The following is a 22,636-nucleotide window of genomic DNA, read 5'->3' on the forward strand; positions in this document are numbered from 1 at the left end:
GTGCGCTGCTCTGGTTCGCAAGAAGCGGCTTAGTCATGCTGGCCACATGACTTGGAAGCTGTACGCCGGCTCCCTTGGCCAATAAAACGTGATGAGCGCCACAACCCCAGAGTCGGCCATGACTGGACCTAATGATCAGGGGTCCCTTTACCTTTACCTATACTATACTGAGGGACGCGGGTGGTGCTGTCGATAAAAGCCTCAGCGCCTAGGGCTTGCCAATCGAAAGGTCGGCGGTTCGAATCCCCGCGGCGGGGTGTGCTCCCGTTGCTCGGTCCCAGCACCTGCCAACCTAGCAGTTCGAAAGCACCTCCGGGTGCAAGTAGATAAATAGGGACCGCTTTCTAGCGGGAAGGTAAACGGCGTTTCCGTGCGCGGCTCTGGCTCGCCAGAGCAGCGATGTCACGCTGGCCACGTGACCTGGAAGTGTCTTCGGACAGCGCTGGCCCCTGGCCTCTTGAGTGAGATGGGCGCACAACCCCAGAGTCTGTCAAGACTGGCCCGTACGGGCAGGGGTACCTTTACTTGGGACGCAGGTGGCGCTGTGGGTTAAAGCCTCAGCGCCTAGGACTTGCCGATCGAAAGGTCGGCGGTTCGAATCCCTGCGGCGGGGTGCGCTCCCGTTGTTCAGTCCCAGCGCCTGCCAACCTAGCAGTTCGAAAGCACCCCCGGGTGCAAGTAGATAAATAGGGACCGCTTACCAGCGGGAAGGTAAACGGCGTTCCGTGTGCTGCGCTGGCTCGCCAGATGCAGCTTGTCACGCTGGCCACGTGACCCGGAAGTGTCTTCAGACAGCGCTGGCCCTCGGCCTCTTGAGTGAGATGGGCGCACAACCCTAGAGTCTGGCAAGACTGGCCCGTATGGGCGGGGGTACCTTATACTATACTGAAATGTTTAAATGCTTCTTTGATTGCCCTTGAATCTTCCTGCCACACTTGCCGTCCTCTCCAACCACATCAATGCGGCGCGCCACACCCTTTTAGAACCACTGGTTTAAAAATCATTATTCAGAAGAGCGGTCTTCTGCAACCCACTGAGGAAGATAACAACACAATAAAATTCAAAACTGTAACAATTCATTGCACATTTGTTCAGAATCCAAGTGAAACGATTTAGTATAATTATTTTGACAAAGCTGATGAACTTGGTCCGGCGATACCAGCTTTTTGAAGCCTCTTAGGGTACCCCCTGCCACCCCCTTGCCTCTTAGCAGCTCCCCCCCAAAGGTAATTCTACTGCCCCCTGTGGTGGTGGGGAGTACTGCTCACTTTGGGAACTGCAGCTCTTTTGCACAAAAGCACCCGCTTCTGCCTTCCACACCAATTGAGAAATCCACAAAACTGCCGCCGCTTGCAACTCTCCTTTCCCAAGGGCATGCTGCCCCACACAGGGTCCTGCGCTCTCATGCGCGGAGATCTGTCTCCGGGGAATGTCTGTAGATTGACTCAAACATCTTTCTGCCGGGCGGCGAAGCCTGGAGCAATCTGGAGGGGGAGGAAAAGTTATTTTTAGTGGTTTTTCTGTTTCTGTGCTTCATGTCTCCCCCCCCCGCACTCTTGTGTGCGCATGGGGGCGGGATTTAGCACATTGGCTCACCCCCTGCTCCCTGTGTAAAGGCAGAGGGAGTTGTGAGGCTGCAAGCAGTGCTCGCTCTGGGTGTGCGTCACACGAGGGTTTGGCCTTTCAGTATCATTGCAGAGAAGCATCATCTTCTGTGGCAGCCTAAGTACCCCCCAAATGGGCGTTATGTGGGAGTGGCAGGGACAAGGCGGGGTGACTTTTGCTGGATCCCAAATCTGGCAGCCTACCCTGGCACAAAAAAAAAAGGGTGGCACTGTGTCACACTCTGGGAGGGACGCGGGTGGCGCTGTGGGTTAAACCACAGAGCCTAGGACTTGCCGATCAGAAGGTCAGCGGTTCGAATCCCCGTGACGGGGTGACCTCCTGTTGCTCGGTCCGTGCTCCTGCCAACCTAGCAGTTCGAAAGCACGTCAAAGTGCAAGTAGATAAATAGGTACCGCTCCGGCGGGAAGGTAAATGGCGTTTCTGTGCGCTGCTCTGGTTCGCCAGAAGTGGCTTAGTCATGCTGGCCACATGACCCGGAAGCTATACGCCGGCTCCCTCGGCCAATAAAGAGAGATGAGCGCCGCAACCCCAGAATCGGCCACGACTGGACCTAATGGTCAGGGGTCCCTTTACCTATACCTTTAAGTCACACTCTATTTCAAAGGCTTGTTTTCTTTCTGCTGGGAGTACATTTTTCCAGCTTCCAATCCTTAGGATTTATGGGCTAGTTTCCAAGTCACACATTTAGTCCCAGAAGTCATTTTGTGTAGAGATTTGTGAAGAGGGGCCATAGTGTACTTGCTTTGCATGCAGAAGGTTCCAGGGTCAATCCTCAGCATTGCCAGTTAGGGGTGGGAAATATTCCTGCCTGAGACTCTTGAGCACCCAGCAGGCAATGCTGATCTAGACAGACCAGTAGTCTGAGTTGGTTTAAGGCAGTTTCATAGAATTGTAGAGTTGGAAGGGAATCATAGGATCATCTAGTCCAACCCCCATGCAATGCAGGAATATGCAGCTGTCCCATATGGGGATCGAACCTGCAACCTTGGCATTATCAGCACCACACTCTAACCAACTGAGCTATCCAGTCAAATGTTCCTATCTGTTTATTGAAACCAGCCCTTTATTTACAACCATGAGGACTCGCGCCTTACTTTTATCTTTGCAGGAAATGTCGTACCTCAGAGATAGACTCTGAGTAAGGAGGTCTTCTACATGCTCCTCCCTAAAAATGAATTCCTCTAGCGTCTCCAAGAAAAGGCCTTCACTGACCTCTAGCTGTTTCCGACTACAGCTCCCTGGGGCTGATGGGAGTTGTGGTCCAAAACATCAGGAAGGCACCAGGTTAGCCAAGGCGCCCTGAGAACATTGGGAGATTCAAACATGCCTTGCTCCTGCTTCGGAAATGAGACTGGGCCTTTTGGAAGTCCAAAACCCAGGGGAGAAATGCAGGCGTTGAGGCTTTGGGAAGCATCCCTGCAAAAAGCCAGAGCAGTCAGTGGTCTTGCTCCCAGCTATTAAAGTCTCTGCCAGTTACGGATCGATAGCCTTTACTGTTTCAGGCTGCTGCGCTTAGGGTAACGCAGCAATGCAATGGCATTAGGGATCGCATCAGTGCAGTAGCTCATGGATCTTTCCTCTGGGCCATTAAACGGCAAAGTGGAACTGCTATATCTGGCTGGCCAACTCCCTTCCTTGCAAGCCCTGCTGCAAAATGTCCGTGATTTTCCCAACAGCAAGGCAGAGATCCTGGTAGGAAGTGATGGGTGAACCTGACAGTTTCTCATGTTTCCAATCAAAAGTTCATTTCTACATTAGTACATGCCGAGGGCCTTCTGGCGGTTCCCTCATTGCGAGAAGTGAGGTTACAGGGAACCAGGCAGAGGGCCTTCTCAGTAGTGGCACCATAGCTGTCAACTTTTCCCTTTTCTTGCGAGGAATCCTATTCGGAATAGGGGAATTTCCCTTAAAAAAAGGGAACAGTTGACAGCTATGAGTGGCGCCCGTCCTGTGGAACGCCCTCCCATCAGATGTCAAGGAAATAAACAACTATCTGACTTTTCAGAAGACATCTGACGGCAGCCCTGTTTAGGGAAGTTTCTTATGTTTGATGTTTTATTGTGTTTTTAATATTCAGTTGGGAGTCGCCCAGAGTGGCTGGGGCAGCATGGCCAAATGGGCGGGGTATAAGTAACACATTATTATTATTATTATTATTATTATTATTATTATTATTATTACTACTACTACTACTATTATTAATGAAAATCCACCTGTATTTTAGAGCAAATCACCAGTTCACAGATGCTTATGGATGGAACACTGGGTGGGCAGATCTTGATGTGACTGTATTTCAGAGTTGGCACGAATGTTCTTCCTTTGCATTGTTTAAGAACACAGAAAGCTGTGTTATAAAGTGCATCTAGATCAGTATTGTCTACTCTGACTGGCAGCGGCTCGCTAGGGTTTCAGGCAGGGGACATTCCCAACCCTACCTGGAAGCCAGGGATTGAACCTGAGACCTTCTGCATGCAAAGCAGATGTTCTGCCACTGAGATGCATCCTGCTCTCCTTCATGTTGGTTGAACAACAAGAGGAGGACTGCTGATACGACAAGCGTATTAAGATTGCGGGTGTGTGTGTGTGTGTGTATGAAAAGATGTGGCAAATGGTGCATGCACAGGAATCTCCATAGAATTCAGGAAGGGAAATGAAACGATGGGGGGAAAGAAATCTCTTCGCCTTCCCACATTTCGTTGAGAGGTGACCCCCAGAATTTTGGCACCCCAGACTCTTGCTTAGCTTGCCTCTGTGGCTGGGCTGGCTTTGCAACCAGGAAGCTTTAAGGATTAGCCCCTGATCCCGGAGGAAAATCTCCATCCAAAGTGACCAGCATCTGAGTGAGTCACATCCTGGAATCTTGATGACTTCTTTGGGGCTGAGAGATGGGTGGGAAGGCGAGACAGACTTTCTGGAAACTTTTTATTTCATACGAACCCTTCCAAGCATGGATCGGAAGCCCAAAAAACGACTGTGTTGTTAAAAATCAGACTTAAAAAATAAAATAAAAATAGTAAGCTGAGCTCTTTTTAAAAAATCCAATCAATTTAATTTGATTTTTTAAATAAATAAATGGAGGAGCCCTCTGCAAACCCTCTCCACAAGATATTGGCCAGTAGTCAATTCAATATTGCAGCTTATGGGAAAAGAGCTGATTTTCTTAAAGCATTGTGTCCAAGGGGTGTGTTTAACTTGGTTTTACTCAGTGTAGACCTATTGATATCAATGGCTCTAAACAGCCCCATGGTCATCGATTTCAGTGGTCTACTCTGAGTAAATAAGGGAAGCGGGTGGCGCTTCAGATAATTGAAGTCAGCTATCAAGGACGCGGGTGGCGCTGTGGGTTAAACCACAGAGCCTAAGGCTTGCCGATCAGAAGGTCGGCGGTTCGAATCCCCACGACGGGGTGAGCTCCTGTTGCTCAGTCCCAGATCCTGCCAACCTAGCAGTTTGAAAGCACGTCAAAGTGCAAGTAGATAAATAGGTACCGCTCCAGCGGGAAGGTAAACGGCGTTTCCATGCGCTGCTCTAGTTCACCAGAAGCGGCTTAGTCATGCTGGCCACATGACCTGGGAAAACAATGCGGACAAACGGCGGCTCCCTTGGCCTGTAAAGCGAGATGAGCGCCGCAACCCCAGAGTCGTCTGCGACTGGACTTAACTGTCAGGGGTCCTTTACCTTTACTCTGAGTAAAAACTTAGTTAAGTACCACCCTTAGAGTTTCATTCAGTTGAAATACTCCTTCCGTCTATCCCATCCAGTCCTCTGTGTGCTGTTTGCTGTTGCACTCAGGTGCTGCTTCCAATATTCCCACAGGCATCGGGTTGAACAATAGGAGAACAGGATGCTGGACTAGATAGGCCATCAGCCTGATCCAGCCACCGGGCTCTTTATATGTTCCCGTCCCCAACTCCTTGATACTGGTCTTGGCTGTTTTATTATATAGTTCTAGCTAAACGCTTATTGGTTCGATGTTTCTATGCAAATAGCTTTGTCAGTTTTGCCTGACAAAAGGGGGCAGCCTTCTTTATATGGCGCCAGTAGAAGTTGGAGCATGAGAAGATGGTGCCCTCTACTGGTAGAAATGAGGAATTCAAATATACAGTGGTACCTCAGGTTAAGAACTTAATTCGTTCTGGAAGTCTGTTCTTAACCTGAAACTGTTCTTAACCTGAGGTACCACTCTAGCTAATGTGGCCTCCTGCTGCTGCCGCCGCACCGCCACTGTGCAATTTCTGTTCTCATCCTGAAGCAAAGTTCTTAACCCGAGGTACTATTTCTGGCTTAGCGGAGTCTGTAACCTGAAGCGTATGTAACCTGAAGCGTATGTACCCGAGGTACCACTGTAGACAGACCTTGTTCAAAATATTTGAGAAGTAAAGGTAAAGGTAGCCCTGCCCGTACGGGCCAGTCTTGACAGACTCTAGGGTTGTGCGCTCATCTCACTCTAGAGGCCGGGAGCCAGCGCTGTCCGCAGACACTTCCGGGTCACGTGGCCAGCATGATGAAGCTGCTCTGGCGAACCAGCACCAGAGCAGCACACGGAAACGCCGTTTACCTTCCCGCTATAAAGCGGTACCTATTTATCTACTTGCACTTAAGGGTGCTTTCGAACTGCTAGGTGGGCAGGAGCTGGGACCGAACGACAGGAGCTCACCCCGCCGCGGGGATTCGAACCACCGACCATGCGATCGGCAAGTCCTAGGCGCTGAGGTTTTACCCACAGCGCCACCCGCGTCCCAGTTCTGCACAAAACATTTGAGAAGTAGTTCTGCGCAAAACATTTGGCAGCTGAAGTGCCTCTCAAGAAGACCCGAGTGGGAGGGAGGAATTGGGGACACAGACGTTCATTGGAGGAGGAGGCATCTTGACCTCCCATCACACATCACCAGTCCAGAGGCTCAAGGAGAGCACCAGGTGCGAGTTTGTGTGTCCATATTCAGACCAGAGGACTGGCCCTTTAAGACCCTTTAAATTCTCTCAAAGGGGTGGAGCCTGGAGGAGGTATAAAAGGCCTCTGTCTCCTCCCAATCTCCTTCAGAGCAAGTGGATCGCTGGGAGCTGTCCGTGGTCCAGCCATATGGCCCTGCTGCTTTTCCTGAGCAGAACACAACAGGTTTTTGGGGTGTTTATTTTTTAAAAAGAAAACAATGGTTTAAACAGTGTTATTTTATTGCAGTGGTTCTCAAACTTTTTTCTCCGGGCCGCACTTTCAGAATAAAAATTTGCTCGTGCCACACCAAATTTTTAATTGATAAGAAATGCATTGGAAAGCAAAATGAAGCAACTCCTAGCAGTGCTTGATTTATAGCATAGAACAAAACTACATTAGAATATGATCATGGGGCACCCAAAAGTATAAAACAATGCATCTACATAAAACAATGAATCATGCCCAAAGTATAATGACAAACTACAACTAGGATTGTCCTCGGTATCGCTTGACGCTCTTGCTCCCATTTTGAAAAGATATCTTTCCATATTGTGCAAATTTAAAAAAACAACAACATTGATACTACACTACACTGAAATGTTTAAATGTTTCTTTGATGGTCTTTGAATCATTCTGCCACGCTTGCCGTCCTCTCCTGCCAAACCAGTGTGACACACCACACCCTTTGAGAACCAGTTTTATTGCCTTAAAAAAAAAGAAGTTTTAAAATGAAGCTTTGCTTTGCAATGGGAGAGAAATTCAATTGAATTCGCAGTTTTGTGTGTGACGGCACTCATGAAGTACCCTTGCCTCTTTTCTATGGCTGTCCTTGGTCGCCATTTTGTGCCGACACCCATGGCACTTCTATCAAGATGCGAGCACCTCCGTTTAAAAAAATAACAAAATAAACTGCACTAGCTGGCAGCCTGCTTCTGAACACCAGTTTCTGGGGGGTCACAAGTGGGTAGAGCGATTTTGGACTCACAGGGACTGTTGGCAGTCTCTTCAGAGGCATCTTGTTGGCCACTTGTGAGACCAGGAATCTGGACTAGGTGGGCCTTTGACCTGTTCCAGCAGCACCAGAAGCGGTGCTGTTGTGCTCAAGTTCTGCTCTCTCTCAGAGCAGGATGCAGGACTTTGGCCTGATTCAGCAGGGCCCGTTTTATGTTCTTAGAGGTGGTTTTTGTTGGTTATTTGCAGATTAGTAGCGCTGCAGAGAGCTTGCTGGGGAGACCATAAATAACAAGGAACTGAAAAATAACTTTAACAAGGTTTTAATAACAAAACAAAAACTCCTTTTACACTAAAGATAACAACAACAAACATGACCCAACCACCAACCCATCCCCCAGGGTAATGGGAGAGCTAGGTGCTGCTCCTTATATACCGTATTTTTTGCTCTATAAGACTCACTTTTTCCCTCCTAAAAAGTAAGGGGAAATGTGTGTGCGTCTTATGGAGCGAATGCAGGCTGCGCAGCTATCCCAGAAGCCAGAACAGCAAGAGGGATTGCTGCTTTCACTGTACAGCGCCCCCTCTTGCTGTTCTGGCTTCTGAGATTCGGAATATTTTTTTTCTTGTTTTCCTCCTCCAAAAACTTGTGGTGGTCTGGTGCGTCTTATAGAGCAAAAAATACGGTACTATGCCCAAATGCTGACACAGCTTAATTAACACAACCTAGCAGCACCTGCTATGTTTCACAGCTGCAAGACTGGGTCTCGTTATTTGCCCTGGCCCTTAAAGACATACACAACTTGTGAAACAATAATGAACCTTCACATTTTACAGTGACCATTCAACAGTTTTATCCTATTGGGAAGTGTTTCTGGGGCAATCCCTAGAAGAACACAACTCTCAGCAGTCCCTCTGCTCCCGTGCTGTCTGGTGACATTTAAGATCTTGGATTAAGTGAGTTTTCTTCACATATTCTTACTTTCTTTCTCTTCCCTGCTTCCTCTTCCCTCTGCCTTAGATCCTTTTCGACCAGGCTCAGAGGTCTGTCCGGCAACAGTTGCACAATTTCGTGAAAGAGTGAGTATCTGTTTCTTTTGTGTGTGTATATTTTGAAGGAGGGGAGGGCCAAATCTGTCATAGTGGATCACAGCACATGCCATTGATAATAACCAGGTGAGATCAACTGGAAGATCTGTTAGGATGGCTGTAAGGATGGGCTGCGAAGTGGGGGCGGTCCCCCAGGAATTACAGAAGCACATCAATTTGAACTGATGACTGCAGAGGAGAATCACAAAACTAGGTGGAAGAAAGAAAGGGATGTCTGGAATCCTGAAGAGGAGTATTCTCTTCTGCAATGTTTGGTTGCAGATTATACATGTGTGAGTGTGGGGCAGGGCCTATATCCAACTGCATCTTGCTCCAGAGTATACCCACTGAAATGAGTAGACCTAATCATGTCAATTGATCTACTCTGAGCAGGATGCAATCTTAAATATCCTTTTGCTTTTTTAAGTAAAGCGGTATGATCACCTTACCATATACCGTGGTACCTCGGTTTTTGAACGTCTCTGTTGACAAGAATTTCTGTTTTCGAATGCCGTAAACCTGGAAGTAAATGCTTTGGTTTTCAAACACACCTCAGAAGTTGAACATGCCACACAGTTTCCGCTGAATGCAAGCTCCTGAGGCTTAGCTGTCGGCTATTGCATTTTCGGTTTGGGGACGTTTCAGAACTCGAATGGTCTTCTGGAATGGATTACGTTCAAAAACCGAGGTACCGCTGTATATAGCAAGCACGGAAGAGCAATGTGTACGGCAGATGAGCTCAAACACTGACGCATCAACATAATTACCCTTATTTTCATCGGTGGGAAAGGAGAATGGCAATGGCTTAGTAGCAGAGCATCTGATTTTGCATGCAGAAGGTCCTGGGTTCATTACCCAGCTTCTCCAGGTAGAGTCGGGAAGAGCTCATGCCTGAAACCCCGGAGAGCTTCTGCCAGTCAGTGTAGACACTATTGACCTACATGGACCAATAGTATAAGGAAGTCTCTTGCAGCAGGGGAAGGGGTGCAGCTCAGCCATGGAGCATCTGCTCTGCATGCAGAAGGCCCCAGTTTTAATCTCTGGCGTCTCGTGGTAGGGCTGGGAATCTCCCCCTTGTGAAACCCTGGACAGCTGCAGCCAGTCAGTGTAGATGCTGTTGAGCTAGATGGGCCCAATGGCTGTATATTGCAGCTGCCTATGTTCCTCAATGGGATGCGGGTGGCGCTGTGGGTTAAACCATAGAGCCTAGGGCTTGCTGATCAGAAGGTCGGCAGCTCAAATCCCCACAATGGGGTGAGCTCCCGTTGCTCAGTCCCTGCTTCTGCCAACCTAGCAGTTCGAAAGCACATCAAAATGCAAGTATATAAATAGGCAGCGCTCCAGTGGGAAGGTAAACGGTGTTTCTGTGCGCTGCTCTGGTTTGCCAGAAGCGGCTTAGTCATGCTAGCCACACGACCTGGAAGCTGTACACCGGCTCCCTCAGCCAATAAAGCGAGATGAGCGTCGCAACCCCAGAGTCGGTCACGACTGGACCTAATGGTCAGGGGTCCCTTTACCTATGGTCCTTAATTGGCAGGTTTGTAGTCCTTATGATTGCAAACATTTCCTTGGACATGCATGAGCAAGGCCTGCTGACATTTTATGCAGAAGGTCCCAGGTTCAACAGGTAGGGTTGGGAAGAGAAGCGCTACCAGTCAGTGTTGACGGCCCTCAGCTGGGTGTATTCAGAACAGGCCAACTTCCTGAGTTCCTAATGTTGTGGAGGGCACACACCTCCTTTGAGCTCCTAATCCTCTTTAAATAAAAGAAAAAGGGGCAGGTACGGAGACGACATTGTAAGCCACAGAATATAGGTCAGTGAGGCAGCCGAGGCCTTCAGCTAAGTAAGAGCCTGTTTCTATGGGAACAGGCTGTAGACGCGGAGCCTGTCAGGCACTGCAGGCGACTTCATCAAGTGGGTGGGAGGGGGAGAACAAGGGGGGAACATGGACCTTCTAGCACCCTCCGTGCTGCTGAAGGAGTTCAGGCGTCCTTCACCTTCCCCAAAATTTCTGAGGTGCTCAAATGCCGGCTGACATAACCGCTTGGTGGGGCAAGAAGGATGAGTAAGAGGGGATTTGAAAGCCAGTTTTTGGATCCATGCTTGACCTCGTATGTTGGTTCCCGTCCCTCATGCCTGCCAGCCTGTGTGGCTGTTTGTAGACCATAAATTAATAGAACTGTAGAGTTGGAAGGGATCCTGAGGATCATCTAGTCCAACCCCGAGCAATGCAGGGACTTCTGCTGACCCAAGGCTAGGACAATCTGCTGCATACCCCTCCTTGAGACCTTTAGAAGAAGGGTGAAATAATAAAAAAATGTAACTAATCATAATTCTTTGGGCTTGGGGACCCTTTAGCAAAAAAATAATTTCCACAGATATAATCCCTTTTGAGCTGCATTCTTAATTTTCTGTCTGGGGAAGAAGGCTAAGGTATGCATGGGGTTACATGCCGTCTAGATTATGGATATGATTGCTGCCCTATAATGTTAGGAGAGCAGCTGGAGCAGCTGGAATAGGCCACCCCGCCCCCTTCACAATCCTCTTTGCACATCTGGGGGGCAGGCTTGGTGTCTACTCCAGCCGTATGTTTCCATGAGGACTAGGAAAGTGAAAATAAAATAAAGAGCAGGTGCTGTAAAGCAGCTAGAAAATGACAGCGCTTCCATTGCTGGCTTAAAATTGGAAAACACAAGAAGTGCCAACAGTAGAGGAATGGCAGATGAAGATGGTGGACTTTTGGGAGCTAGCTGACCTGACCGGAAGAGTCCGTGACCAGAAGGAGGAGGAGTACCAGGAGAAATGGAAGAAATTTAAAGACTATTTAGCTAAATATGCTAAGATAATCTAAATAGAAATACTTGCAAGTACCAGATTGGCCTAGGATTTAGATATGTGATGTTATGGAATAATATGTTTAAAGTTAAAATGAAAAGAAAGAAAGATGTTAATTGACTAAGTAAATTTTATGTGAAAATAGTTTTGGAAAACTGTTACAATGATATACATTGAAACTCAGCTAGGGGGAGTCAAGGAAGTCACTCAACAATGTAAACAAAAGTGGAATTACTACACTTAAAAAAAAAAAATAAGATTTATGTTTGTTCGTTTATTTGTTTGTCTGTTTATAAATATGGAAAATCAATTTTAAAAATTGGAAAAAAGAAAGAAAGAAAAGGACAGCGCTTCCCATTGGGGCATCTGGTTGGCCAGTGTGAGAACAGAGTGCTGGACTAGATGGGCCATTTGGCTTGATACAGCAGCCAGGCTCTTAACGTTTTCCTTGCTTTTAGATATAGCATTGTTTTCGAATTCTTTTTGTTGCATGATGCTTTTACTTTATTTCTTCAGTGGGAAGAGATTGGTAAGTAGACAGATTCTCTCTTTCTTTTTTAACGGGAAGCACATTCGTAAATGAGTAAAATTACCTTGCAGTGACGTCCGGAAATTCAAGGAGACCAAAAAACAGTTTGATAAGGTACGGGAAGACATGGAGATTGCCTTGGTCAAGAACGCACAAGCTCCGCGGCACAAGCCCCATGAGGTCGAAGAGGCCACTGGCACCTTGACAATCACCAGGAAATGCTTCCGACACTTAGCCCTCGACTACGTCTTACAGGTGAGGTCTTCCCCTAGACAGCTCTGCTAAGGCTGAAATTCTCCCAAGTCGAACTTGGGACTCTTCATCTCAGGGTCATGGGTTTGAGCCCGACATTGGGCAAAAGATTCATGCATTGCAGTGGGTTGGACTAGATGACCCTAGGGCCCCTTCCAACTCTATACAATTATATTATTCTAAATAGCTGTTGTTAATTCTTTTATAGACACTTTTAATGTTGCGTTTTATAGTTTTGTGAGCAGCTTTGAGGTTTCTTTTATAAATTAAGCGGTGTGTAAATTTTTAATAATAATCCAATTCTGAATGGACCCATTGAAATAAATGGATCTGCCATGGGCAGTGTGGTGTAGTGGTTAGAATGTTGGATAAGGACCTGGGAGACCTTGAAGCTCGCCTTGGCCCAGTCACTCGCTCTCAGCTTAACCTACCTCACAGAATTGTTGTGAGGATCAATGTACATTGCCTTGGAGGAAAGGTAAACGTAATAAATGCCACTACTCTGAGCAGGGCTAGTGTTGGAGGAAACCCTCTGGCCTGATAAAAGGTAGCATCTTGACTGGACATGTATTTGCAAGGACTGGACTGCTGCTCAACATCAAGCCTTTTCCTGCCAACCTTCCCTCGGGAATTGTGGAATTGTTACTCTCCCGAGAAGCGATTTCCGGACCGATTTCTCCTCCCGCGTCACTTGTAATGGCTTTGTGTTGTGCTACAAACTGGAATCAAAGCTAATATTGATCCAAGCTGTTCCATTAGCTCCCCCCCCCCTTCCCACCCTTTTATAGTGAAACCATCTGCTGACACCTTCTGTCTCATCCTGGGACAGCTAACGGCTGTCATATCCTGTTGATCACCAGGGATGAGCAGGGGGGGCGGGGGCGGAGAGATGAGGAAGAGAAGATGTTGAATAATAATAAAAATAATAAATTTTTATTTATATCCCGCCCTCCCCAGCTGAAGCTGGGCTCAGAGCGGCTAACAACAATAAAAGTAACACAGCATTCTAAAACCAATTCATTCTAAAATCAATTCAAAATCAAATTAATGGCAACCATTGGGCTAGAGTTCTGTGAGGATTACCAAAGGAGGGGGTCAGGCTGTGCCTTGGCCAAAGGCCTGGCAGAACAGCTCCGTCTTGCAGGCCCTGTGGAAAGATGTCAAGTCCTGCAGGGCCCTAGTCTCTTGTGACAGAGTGTTCCACCAGATCGGGGCCACCGCCGAAAAAGCCCTGGCTCTGGTTGAGGCCAGCCTAACCTCTCTGTGCCCGGGATCTCCAAGATGTTTTTGGTTGAAGACTGTAAGGTCCTCTGTGGGACATACCAGGAGAGGTGGTCCCGTACGTCAGAACTGCCCTCTTTGCCTCCGCTGGTGACAAAATGGGGCTGGGGAAAGTGTCTAGCTCCCAGGAGTCACCATAATTATGCACCAACTGATTTTGTTTATTCATTTCATGGCCTGGGGTCGATGGTCCCATGGAAGCCATAGAACCCATTGGGGGCTGGGCCAGCTACTGCCTCTCAGCCTAACCTACCTCACAGGGTTGTTGTGCAGAGTTGAAATGGAGAGGCAGAGCAGTGGGTATGCTACCTTGAGCTCCCTGGGAGTCAAGAATGGGATATAAATGTAATACAGTGGTGCCCTGCAAGACGAAATTAATTCGTTCTGCGAGGTTTTTCGTCTTGCGAATTTTTCGTCTTGCGAGTTTTTCGTCTTGTGAAGCATTCGTCTTGCGAGGTACCACTGTAATAAGTGGTGGTGGTGATAAAAGTGTCTATCCCACTTCTTTTAAAATCTTTATACAGTGGTACCTCGGGTTACAGACGCTTCAGGTTGCAGACGCTTCAGGTTACAGACTCCGCTAACCCGGAAGTAGTACCTCAGGTTAAGAACTTTGCTTCAGGATGAGAACAGAAATTGCACAGTGGCAGTGTGGCGGCAGTAGAGGCCCCATTGTCTAAAGTGGTACCTCAGGTTAAGAACAGTTTCAGGTTAAGAATGGACCTCCGGAACGAATTAAGTTCTTAACCCAAGGTACCACTGTAATTCCATATGGAAATACAGGGTTGAATCCAACTCAGATCGGCTCTGTGAATTTTCATGAGGAAATCAACCAGATGTAAAAATGTGGGGAATTGAAGTTAGGAAATTGAGAGAAACCTAAATTGACAGATTTGCCCATTCCTAAGGACAAGGCAGTTTTTCCTTCTTGCTTCTCTAGGGCTTCTGGTTTTCGGAGGTATATTGCTACTGAACATGGAGGCTCCATTTTGTTATCACAGTTGATGGCTTCTGATAGATCTACCCACCATGAATTATCTAACCCTGTTGCTGTTTTTTTAAAAAAGGTCACATGGAGGAAGTAGCTTGTGCTGTTCAAACCTAATAATCCCATATGTAACTGTAATGGCAGGAGTGGAGATCATTTTTTCAGTCTGAGGGCCATGTTTCCTTCTGGGCAATCTCCCAAGGGCCGTGTCCCAATGCTGGGCAGGGTTAGAGTCAAAAGTGGGCTGAGCAAGGGCTGTAAATGTAAATATTACCTTTGTACTGTGGGCTAGTTTCTAGAAACATCCTTCATCATCTTTGCAAACAGGAGGCATTCTTGGAATTCAGGGACACAGTCCAGTCAGGCTATAACACTCAAGGGCGGGGGTCTGTGGAGAGGGGTTGTGGGGAAAATTCTGAGGCCTAGATAGAGAGATCTGGAGGACCACCATTTCGCCTCTGGGCCTGACAGGCTCCAAATGTTCTCTGGCTCGGTTTGCTATTCAGATAGGAACCAGCCTCTCTGAAGTGGCCCTTCCTGCTACAAATTGGCTGCACACAAAACCTTTTGCCAAACTCAACCGTTGCCAAGCCGTTCTTCGTTTGCTTTCAAAAATCCACATTGTAGCAATTTTAGCAACAGGATGCAAATCTGGGAAATATATATATATATATTGGCTACCAGGAGCAACCAGAAGTAGTATCTCAATTTTGCCACAAGGTGGCTCCGTGGTGCTGCACTTTGCCAGCATTACAACTTTTTGAGAGCAAACTTTCCCTCTTGTTTCCATTTGGAAGATGAGTGCCATTGTTTAGGTTAGCTACTCTGCCTTGGATTCCCGCCCCCTCTCTAAAATGTTTCGCACTTCTGCAAAGACCGTGACCTGCCCTGTGTCACCCAGTGAGTTTCATGGCCAAGTGGGGATTCAAACCCTGCTCTCCCAGCTCATAGTCTAGCCCTCTACTGGCTCTTGCTTGTATTTTTGGAGGGTGCCCAGGGAGCAGGCTGGCTACTCTGTTGGCAACCCAGAAACCTCACCCCCCCCTTCTTCTTTTGCTTATAGATCAATGTCCTCCAAGCCAAGAAGAAATTTGAAATCCTTGATGCGGTAAGAACTGTTCTGAGCTCTCCTTGCTGCCACTGGCTTCACCCAAACTGTGGGTAAATTGCAGCTCCCAGCATGCCTTGCAGAGGGACGCCATGTTTGCTAAGGAGGTTGCTGTGTGGGCAACTTTCTCCTGCCCTTTAAGTTAATATGTGTTGACCCAGCAGGCTCTTCTTAGGTTGCATCCAGCTGTGCTTTACTCAGAGTAAAAAGGTAAAGGTACCCCTGACTGTTAGGTCCAGTCGCGGATGACTCTGGGGTTGCGGCGCTCATCTTGCGTTATTGGCCGAGGGAGCTGGCGTTTGTCCGCAGACAGCTTCCGGGTCATGTGGCCAGCATGACTAAGCCGCTTCTGGCAAACCAGAGCAGCGCACGGAAACACCATTTACCTTCCTGCCAGAGTGGTACCTATTTATCTACTTGCACTTTGACGTGCTTTCAAACTGCTAGGTTGGCAGGAGCAGGGACCGAGCAACGGGAGCTCATCCCGTCGCGGGGATTCAAACCGCCAACCTTCTGATCGGCAAGCCCTAGGCTCAGTGGTTTAGACCACAACACCACCCGCATCCCACTCTTACTCAGAGTAATGGGCCTAAGTTAGTCACGCACGTTAACTTCAGTGGTTTAGAAGATAGACTGAGGATCTGGAGATCTGCGGTTGTGTCAAGCATTGCTCCTACACAGAGCAGACCTATTGAAATTAATGGGCATGTCTAAATTAGGCCAGAGGACGCGGGTGGCGCTGTGTGTAAAACCTCAGCGCCTAGGACTTGTCGATCGCATGGTCGGCGGTTCGAATCCCCGCAGCGGGGTGCGCACCCGTCGCTCGGTCCCAGCGCCTGCCAACCTAGCAGTTCGAAAGCATCCTCGGGTGCAAGTAGATAAATAGGGACCGCCTACTAGCGGGAAGGTAAACGGCGTTTCCGTGTGTGGCTCTGGCTCACCAGATGCAGCTTGTCACGCTGGCCACGTGACCCGGAAGTGTCCTCGGACAGCGCTGGCCCCAGGCCTCTTAAGTGAGATGGGCGCACAACCCTAGAGTCTGTCAAGACTGGCCCGTACGGGCAGGGGTACCTTTACCTTTAAATTAGGCCCATTCATTTCAGTGGGCTGAACTCTGAATAAGGCTTAGTTTGATCAAGCCCTTAATTATTTTGACATTAGCCAGTTGCCTCTGCTACACTCCTTTTGATGCCTGCTTAAAGCATTTTTGTTTAGGCAAGCCTAAACTGACAAGTAGTAATAATAATAATAATAATAATAATTATTATTATTATTATTATTTATTACTCAAACCCCCGCCCATCTGGCCAGGCCTCCCCAGCCACTCTGTGCAGCTTCCAGCAGAATATTAAAAATGTTGGTGTGTAAATAATTTTTTTTTTTACTATTAATTTTAATTACTATAAATGTTTTAAATCAGTCTAACCTGTTTTTACTTATAATTTTAATATTTTCTTGTGAAGCTCTTGGAGGTTTTATTGCAGTCAAACAGTATATACATGTTGTTGTTGTTTTTTAAAAAAATCAAATAAATGCACTTAGATCAATGGGTGGCATCCACTCAGAGTAGACCCATAGACATGTTCTTCTTTTCTCCTCCAGATGCTGTCCTTCATGCAGGCTCAGTACACCTTTTTCCAGCAGGGCTACAGCCTCCTTCATGAACTGGACCCCTATATGAAGAAGCTGGCCACTGAGGTAAGAAGCGATAGGAAAGTAAGGAGCTTCAGAATGAACCAGGGTATTGAGCCAGGGCCAAGTTCAGCCTTCAAATGCCCTGGCTTGTACTGAACTTGCTAACCAGGGTTTCTCGGTGGTGGTGGTGGTGGTAGTAGAAGTAGTAGTCGTGATTTATTATTTATACCCTGCCCATCTGGCTGGGTTTCCCCAGCCACTCTGGGCGGCTCCCAACAGATGATTAAAAACAAGATAGAACATCAAACATTAAAAAACTTCCCTAAACAGGGCTGCCTTCCGATGTCTTCTAAACATCAGATAGTTGTTTATTTCTTTGACATCTGGTGGGAGGGAGTTCCACAGGGTGGGCGCCACTACCGAGAAGGCCCTTGGCCTGGTTCCCTGTAATCTCACTTCTCGCAGGGAGGGAACCGCCAGAAGGCCCTTGCAGCTGGACCTCAGTGTCCGGGCTGAACGATGGCGGTGGAGACGCTCCTTCAGGAATACTGGGCCAAGGCTGTTTAGGCCTTTAACAGTCAGCACCAACACTTAGAATTGTGCTCAGAAACATACTGGGAGCCAATGTAGGTCGTTCAGGACCGGTGTTCTATGGTTTTGGTGGCCACTCCCAGTCACCAGTATAGCTGCCGCATTCTGGATTAATTGTAGTTTCTGGGTCACCTTCAAAGGTAGCCCCATGTAGAGCGCATTGCAGTAGTCCAGAGCATGCACCACTCTGGCAAGACACTCGGGCAGGTAGGATCTCAGCCTGCGTACCAGATGGAGCTGGTAGACAGCTGCCCTGGACACAGAATTGGGGCGAAACGGGAAACATTGGCTTGCATCCAACTAAATCCTTCTTGGAGCAGACTTATGGAAGAAGAATGGACCTAAGTTAGCCATGTTCTTGAACAGCAATGGGTCTACTTCGAGTAAGGCCAGTGTTGGCTACATCCATAGCTGTCAACTGGCTACATCACTATAAATTGGGGGGGGGGGGTGTAATGGCTGCTCCATCATTCTTTAGACCCGTGGATCCTCCCGGAAGGTGAAAGCAGGAGAAGAAACGACAGGGGGAAGGAGTCATTTGAAACACAAAGGAACAATGACATAACCAGAACCCCTTTTCTAATAGGTCTGTGCACCGTAGTTGCTCAGTTGCTAGGAAACAAGAGGCAGAAAAAAACCATTTCAGGGCTCTCCACCAAGACCCTCGGCAGTTTTCAAGTGGTCCTGGGGGTGTAGGGATGTGCTTGTGAGGGGAAGGCCTGGCAGCTACTGCCATAGGCCTGTCAATGCTTGCTTTAAGGCCTTCACCTCTGGGCCTCTGTTGCTACAAGCCCCTGCGGGGATCGTTCGTGCCCCTGACGTCAACTCTGGATAAGAGCCTCCCAGCTAATCCTCAGAGCTGTCGCAAAGCATCAGCGTGCTAATCTCTCAGGTGCCCTCACATGGTGGTTGTGCCCTGGCCAGCCCCTGCAAGGTTTCTGCCTCTCTCTTGACGTCTTCGGCCTTGCTCAGGAGGGCAGGAGTGGCTGGGAAGCAGTGGAGCAAACTCGATTGTTTGGCTTTGATAGAATCGGGGCCGTTGGACCAAGCTGCTCCACATCCCAAAAGAGTCTAGGAAGCTTCCTTTATACAGAGCCAGTCCATTAGATATGTCGGATTGGAAGCTGCCTAGATCAAAATCTGACCATTGGTCCATCTAGCAGAGATTTCATAGGCACCTGCCATTTATGTTCTAGTTAAGATTCCTGCATTGGTCTAGGTGACTTTCTACAATTCTATGATTCCATGACTGGCAGTGCTATAAGCGTGGTTTAATTGTGCAGTGTGGATGTGACCTCAGAGTCAGATGAGAGGCATCCCTTGCCTTGCCTATCCAGCCTCTATTTAGGGTCTTAAATGTGAAGGGTGCAGTATTGTGCCAAGAGATTCTTAACATGAGTTTTTTACTTCGCCAGCAAAACCAGAGACATTTTTACTCTCCCCCCCCCCCTTAGACGGGTTTTACTTTGTTTTAGATTTCACGTTTGTGTCTGCTGGTTTGCATAGTTTTAAACCTGTTTACTGCCCGGTTATTGGGCAGTATATAAATACCGGGTGATATATGCATTTAAAGCACTTTCATACCGCTTCAGTCATCATAGCTTCCCCAAGGAATCCTGGGAACTGATTTGATTGGTTTGATTTGTTATATTCCCGTGCCTCCTTTCATTCGGCTGAATTCCAAAGTGGCTTACAAGCAATCAGCAGCAACAAGAAGACAGAACATAATAGAATATCACAAATACAGCATAAATCATATAGAATAATCAAAACAATTACAATCTATAAAACACGACTAAAAAATAAGCTAAACATCACACAAAAAAATCACAAAAAAGAGAAATAAGATGCAACGAAGATGTATGGAGTGTATAATTTTGTTTTGTATTTGAAAACCAGATATATATATATATATATATATATATATATATATATATATACACACACACACACACACACACACACACACATACACACATCACAATTGAAGCAAAAGTCATATTGTATGATTAACAAATCAGTACAGCTCTTATAGTCTATAAAACAATATCAACAACATTACCAATATAGCAACCGAAAGAAAAACTAAACACTGTTAAGTTTATATGCACCATCTTAAGTGTGCTATATCTTGCCCTTTTTTTGCCAAAGGAGCCCAGAGCAGTTAGGAGACACCCCCAACTCACAGAGCTACAATTCCCAGCACCTTTAACAAGCTGCAGTTCCCAGGATTCTCTGGGAGAAACCATGACTATTTAAAGTGGTATATGAGTACTTTGACTATATAGTGTGGATGTCACCTATAACTATTAAGTACACTTACTATACTTACAAGGTACAGAGGGTAAGTATAACAGGCTTACTCTTTACGTATGATTAACATGCTTGGAGAGCGAATGTGCTTTCGATCTTCCCTCATTTTAAGCCCTTGATGTAGGTAAGCCTAGAGAGGCATGAAGCAAGGGACGGAGGGGAAAAACTTACAACTGTGTTTCTCCCCCTCTTCTTGCTTGTAGCTGGACCAGTTGGTGATTGACTCTGCTGTTGAGAAGAGGGAAATGGAACACAAGCATGCACTTATTCAGCAACGGGTGAGTCTTACCGGCCGTGAATGATTGCTGGTGGCTCAAGGAAGCTTCTGAAAGTAGGCAAAGGTGATGATGTCCCGCCCTTTTACTCTGTCCCAGGATTTGACTAGGAGAGCCAGGCAGCAATCTGTTCTTGTGGCTAGTGTGCATGCGTGGGCTGTCACAGCGCATGTGCGCCAAGGCGTAAGACCATGAGGCTTGCTAGATCAGACTCGAGGCCCATCCTGTCCAATACATTGTTCCCAGCCAGATGACTTCCAAATGTTATGAGGAAAAAATGACCATCGGTCATGAGCCCCACAGCACCAGTGGGGTTTGGCTTGGATTGAGAGGAGGAGGAAGCAGTCTGTGTGTCTGTCTGTGTCTGGGCATGTGTATCTGAAGCCTAAGATGGAGGTGTGGGGATCTCTCCCCACCCACCCAAACTTCAGCCACATAGGAAGAGGGAGCAGAGATTTGTTTTTTTAATTGCAATGTTATCCCGCTTACTCCTCCAAGGAGGTCAAGACTGGACCAGGTTGAAATGCACATGGTTCTTCCTTGTTTAATCCCCACAACAACCCCGTGACTGGCCTAAGGTCACACCCAGTGAGCTTCATGGCCAAGCAGGGATTTGATTCCTGGTCTCCCAGGTCATAATCTGGCACTCTAAATACTACAGTACATTGCCAGCTCTTCACACTCTCTGATCTTCCTGCAGTGGAATCAGGGCTTTGATCAGCAAGAGGAGGAGGAGGCAGAGCCGGAGACTTTTTAAACCCCGTCATAATGAAGGGCTTTAAAGGTAAAGGTAAAGGGACCCCTGACCATTAGGTCCAGTCGTGACCGACTCTGGGGTTGTGGCACTCATCTCGCTTTATTGGCCGAGGGAGCCGGCGTACAGCTTCCGGGTCATGTGGCCAGCATGACTAAGCTGCTTCTGGTGAACCAGAGCAGCGCACGGAAACGCTGTTTACCTTCCCGCAGGAGCGGTACCTATTAATCTACTTGCACTTTGACGTGCTTTCAAACTGCTAGGTTGGCAGGAGCTGGGACCGAGCAACGGGAGCTCACCCTGTCACGGGGATTCGAATCGCTGACCTTCTGATCGGCAAGTCCTAGGCTCTGTGGTTTAACCCACAGCGCAACCAGCGTCCTATGAAGGACTTTAGCCCTATTTTATTTATAATTCTGTCTGCAGAGCAGGGGCTAGTCCATTAGTGCTCCACCAACCTCACTCTGCTCTCAGAACCCACTCAGCTGTAGGGTAGAGACAAGTGCTGTTGTTCTCAAGCCCTGTTTGTGGGCTTCCCATAGCCATCGGTTTGGCCATCCTCCGAGAACAGGGCGGTGCTTCGACTGTGACCACATTCACATCATGCATTTAAAGCACTATGATGACGCTTTAAACATTCACGGCTTCTCCCAAAGAATTCAGGGACCTGTTGTTTGCTAAGGGTACTGAGAGTTGCCAGGAGACTCTCCCCACTCTTATTCCCCTCCCATCGTAGTTTAACAATCAATCCCTCTTTGCAAGGAACTCTGGAAACTGTAGCTCCCTAGCAGCACCCTTAACAAACTACAGTTTCCATAATTCTTTGGGCGGGGGGAAGCCATGACTTGTTAAAGTGGTGTCGTGGTGTGCTTTTGTGGATTGTACTTTTAAATGTGTTTGTGGCAGTGGGGCAGGGGGTTATTGTTATTGTTTTGTTTACTTATGCTGTGAAGCTCCCCGAGATCTTTGGGTGGAGGGTGGTATACAAATTTAATAAGTAAGTAAGTAAGTAAGTCAATAGGGGCTCAAATTCTGGGAAAGAAAAGAAAGCCCCAAAACAACTGGGAACGCGAGGAAAGCGAGTCACTTATTTCCTAGAGCTCTCCCCTCTTTCCCTCCTGACAGTCTCTTACGCTGACTCTTTGGGGTGCTGTGATCTCTTGTGACAAGCAAAGGAAGGAACGTGGCATTTCAACCTGGTCCAGACTTAAGAAAGGGGGAAGGAGGGGGAAGAAGCCGCAAGACTGCAGCCCTTTCCCCATCTGCTGGCTGATGCAGGAGAAGCCGTGGGCCATCTGGCAAGGATGAGAGGAGGAGGGTGGGGAAGCTAGCTGGACAGATGTGCGGGATGGAGAGACGGGAGTCCGTTCTCCAGCACTGGCTGCGATCTGTGGGAAACTGGATCCAGCCTTCCCCTAACATCCTCCAAGGCAAAGAAGCAGAGGTTTAAAAAGGATATTTAGGCTGTGTGCGCA

At 47.6% G+C, this 22,636-nt stretch overlaps 1 protein-coding gene across 1 annotated transcript in view; it reads left to right on the top strand.

The window, feature by feature from the left end:
• Nucleotides 1-22,636, top strand: part of ACAP3 (ArfGAP with coiled-coil, ankyrin repeat and PH domains 3) — a 148,370-nt gene that overhangs the window by 69,521 nt on the left and 56,213 nt on the right. The window contains exons 5-9 of the mRNA XM_028740832.2: nucleotides 8,532-8,590; nucleotides 12,036-12,219; nucleotides 15,549-15,593; nucleotides 17,196-17,291; nucleotides 20,336-20,410. Of these exons, the coding sequence (XP_028596665.1) occupies nucleotides 8,532-8,590; nucleotides 12,036-12,219; nucleotides 15,549-15,593; nucleotides 17,196-17,291; nucleotides 20,336-20,410 (459 nt within the window). The remainder of the gene's footprint in view (nucleotides 1-8,531; nucleotides 8,591-12,035; nucleotides 12,220-15,548; nucleotides 15,594-17,195; nucleotides 17,292-20,335; nucleotides 20,411-22,636) is intronic.

This window comes from Podarcis muralis, chromosome 7, assembly GCF_964188315.1.
Source record: "Podarcis muralis chromosome 7, rPodMur119.hap1.1, whole genome shotgun sequence".
Lineage (NCBI taxonomy): Eukaryota > Metazoa > Chordata > Lepidosauria > Squamata > Lacertidae > Podarcis > Podarcis muralis.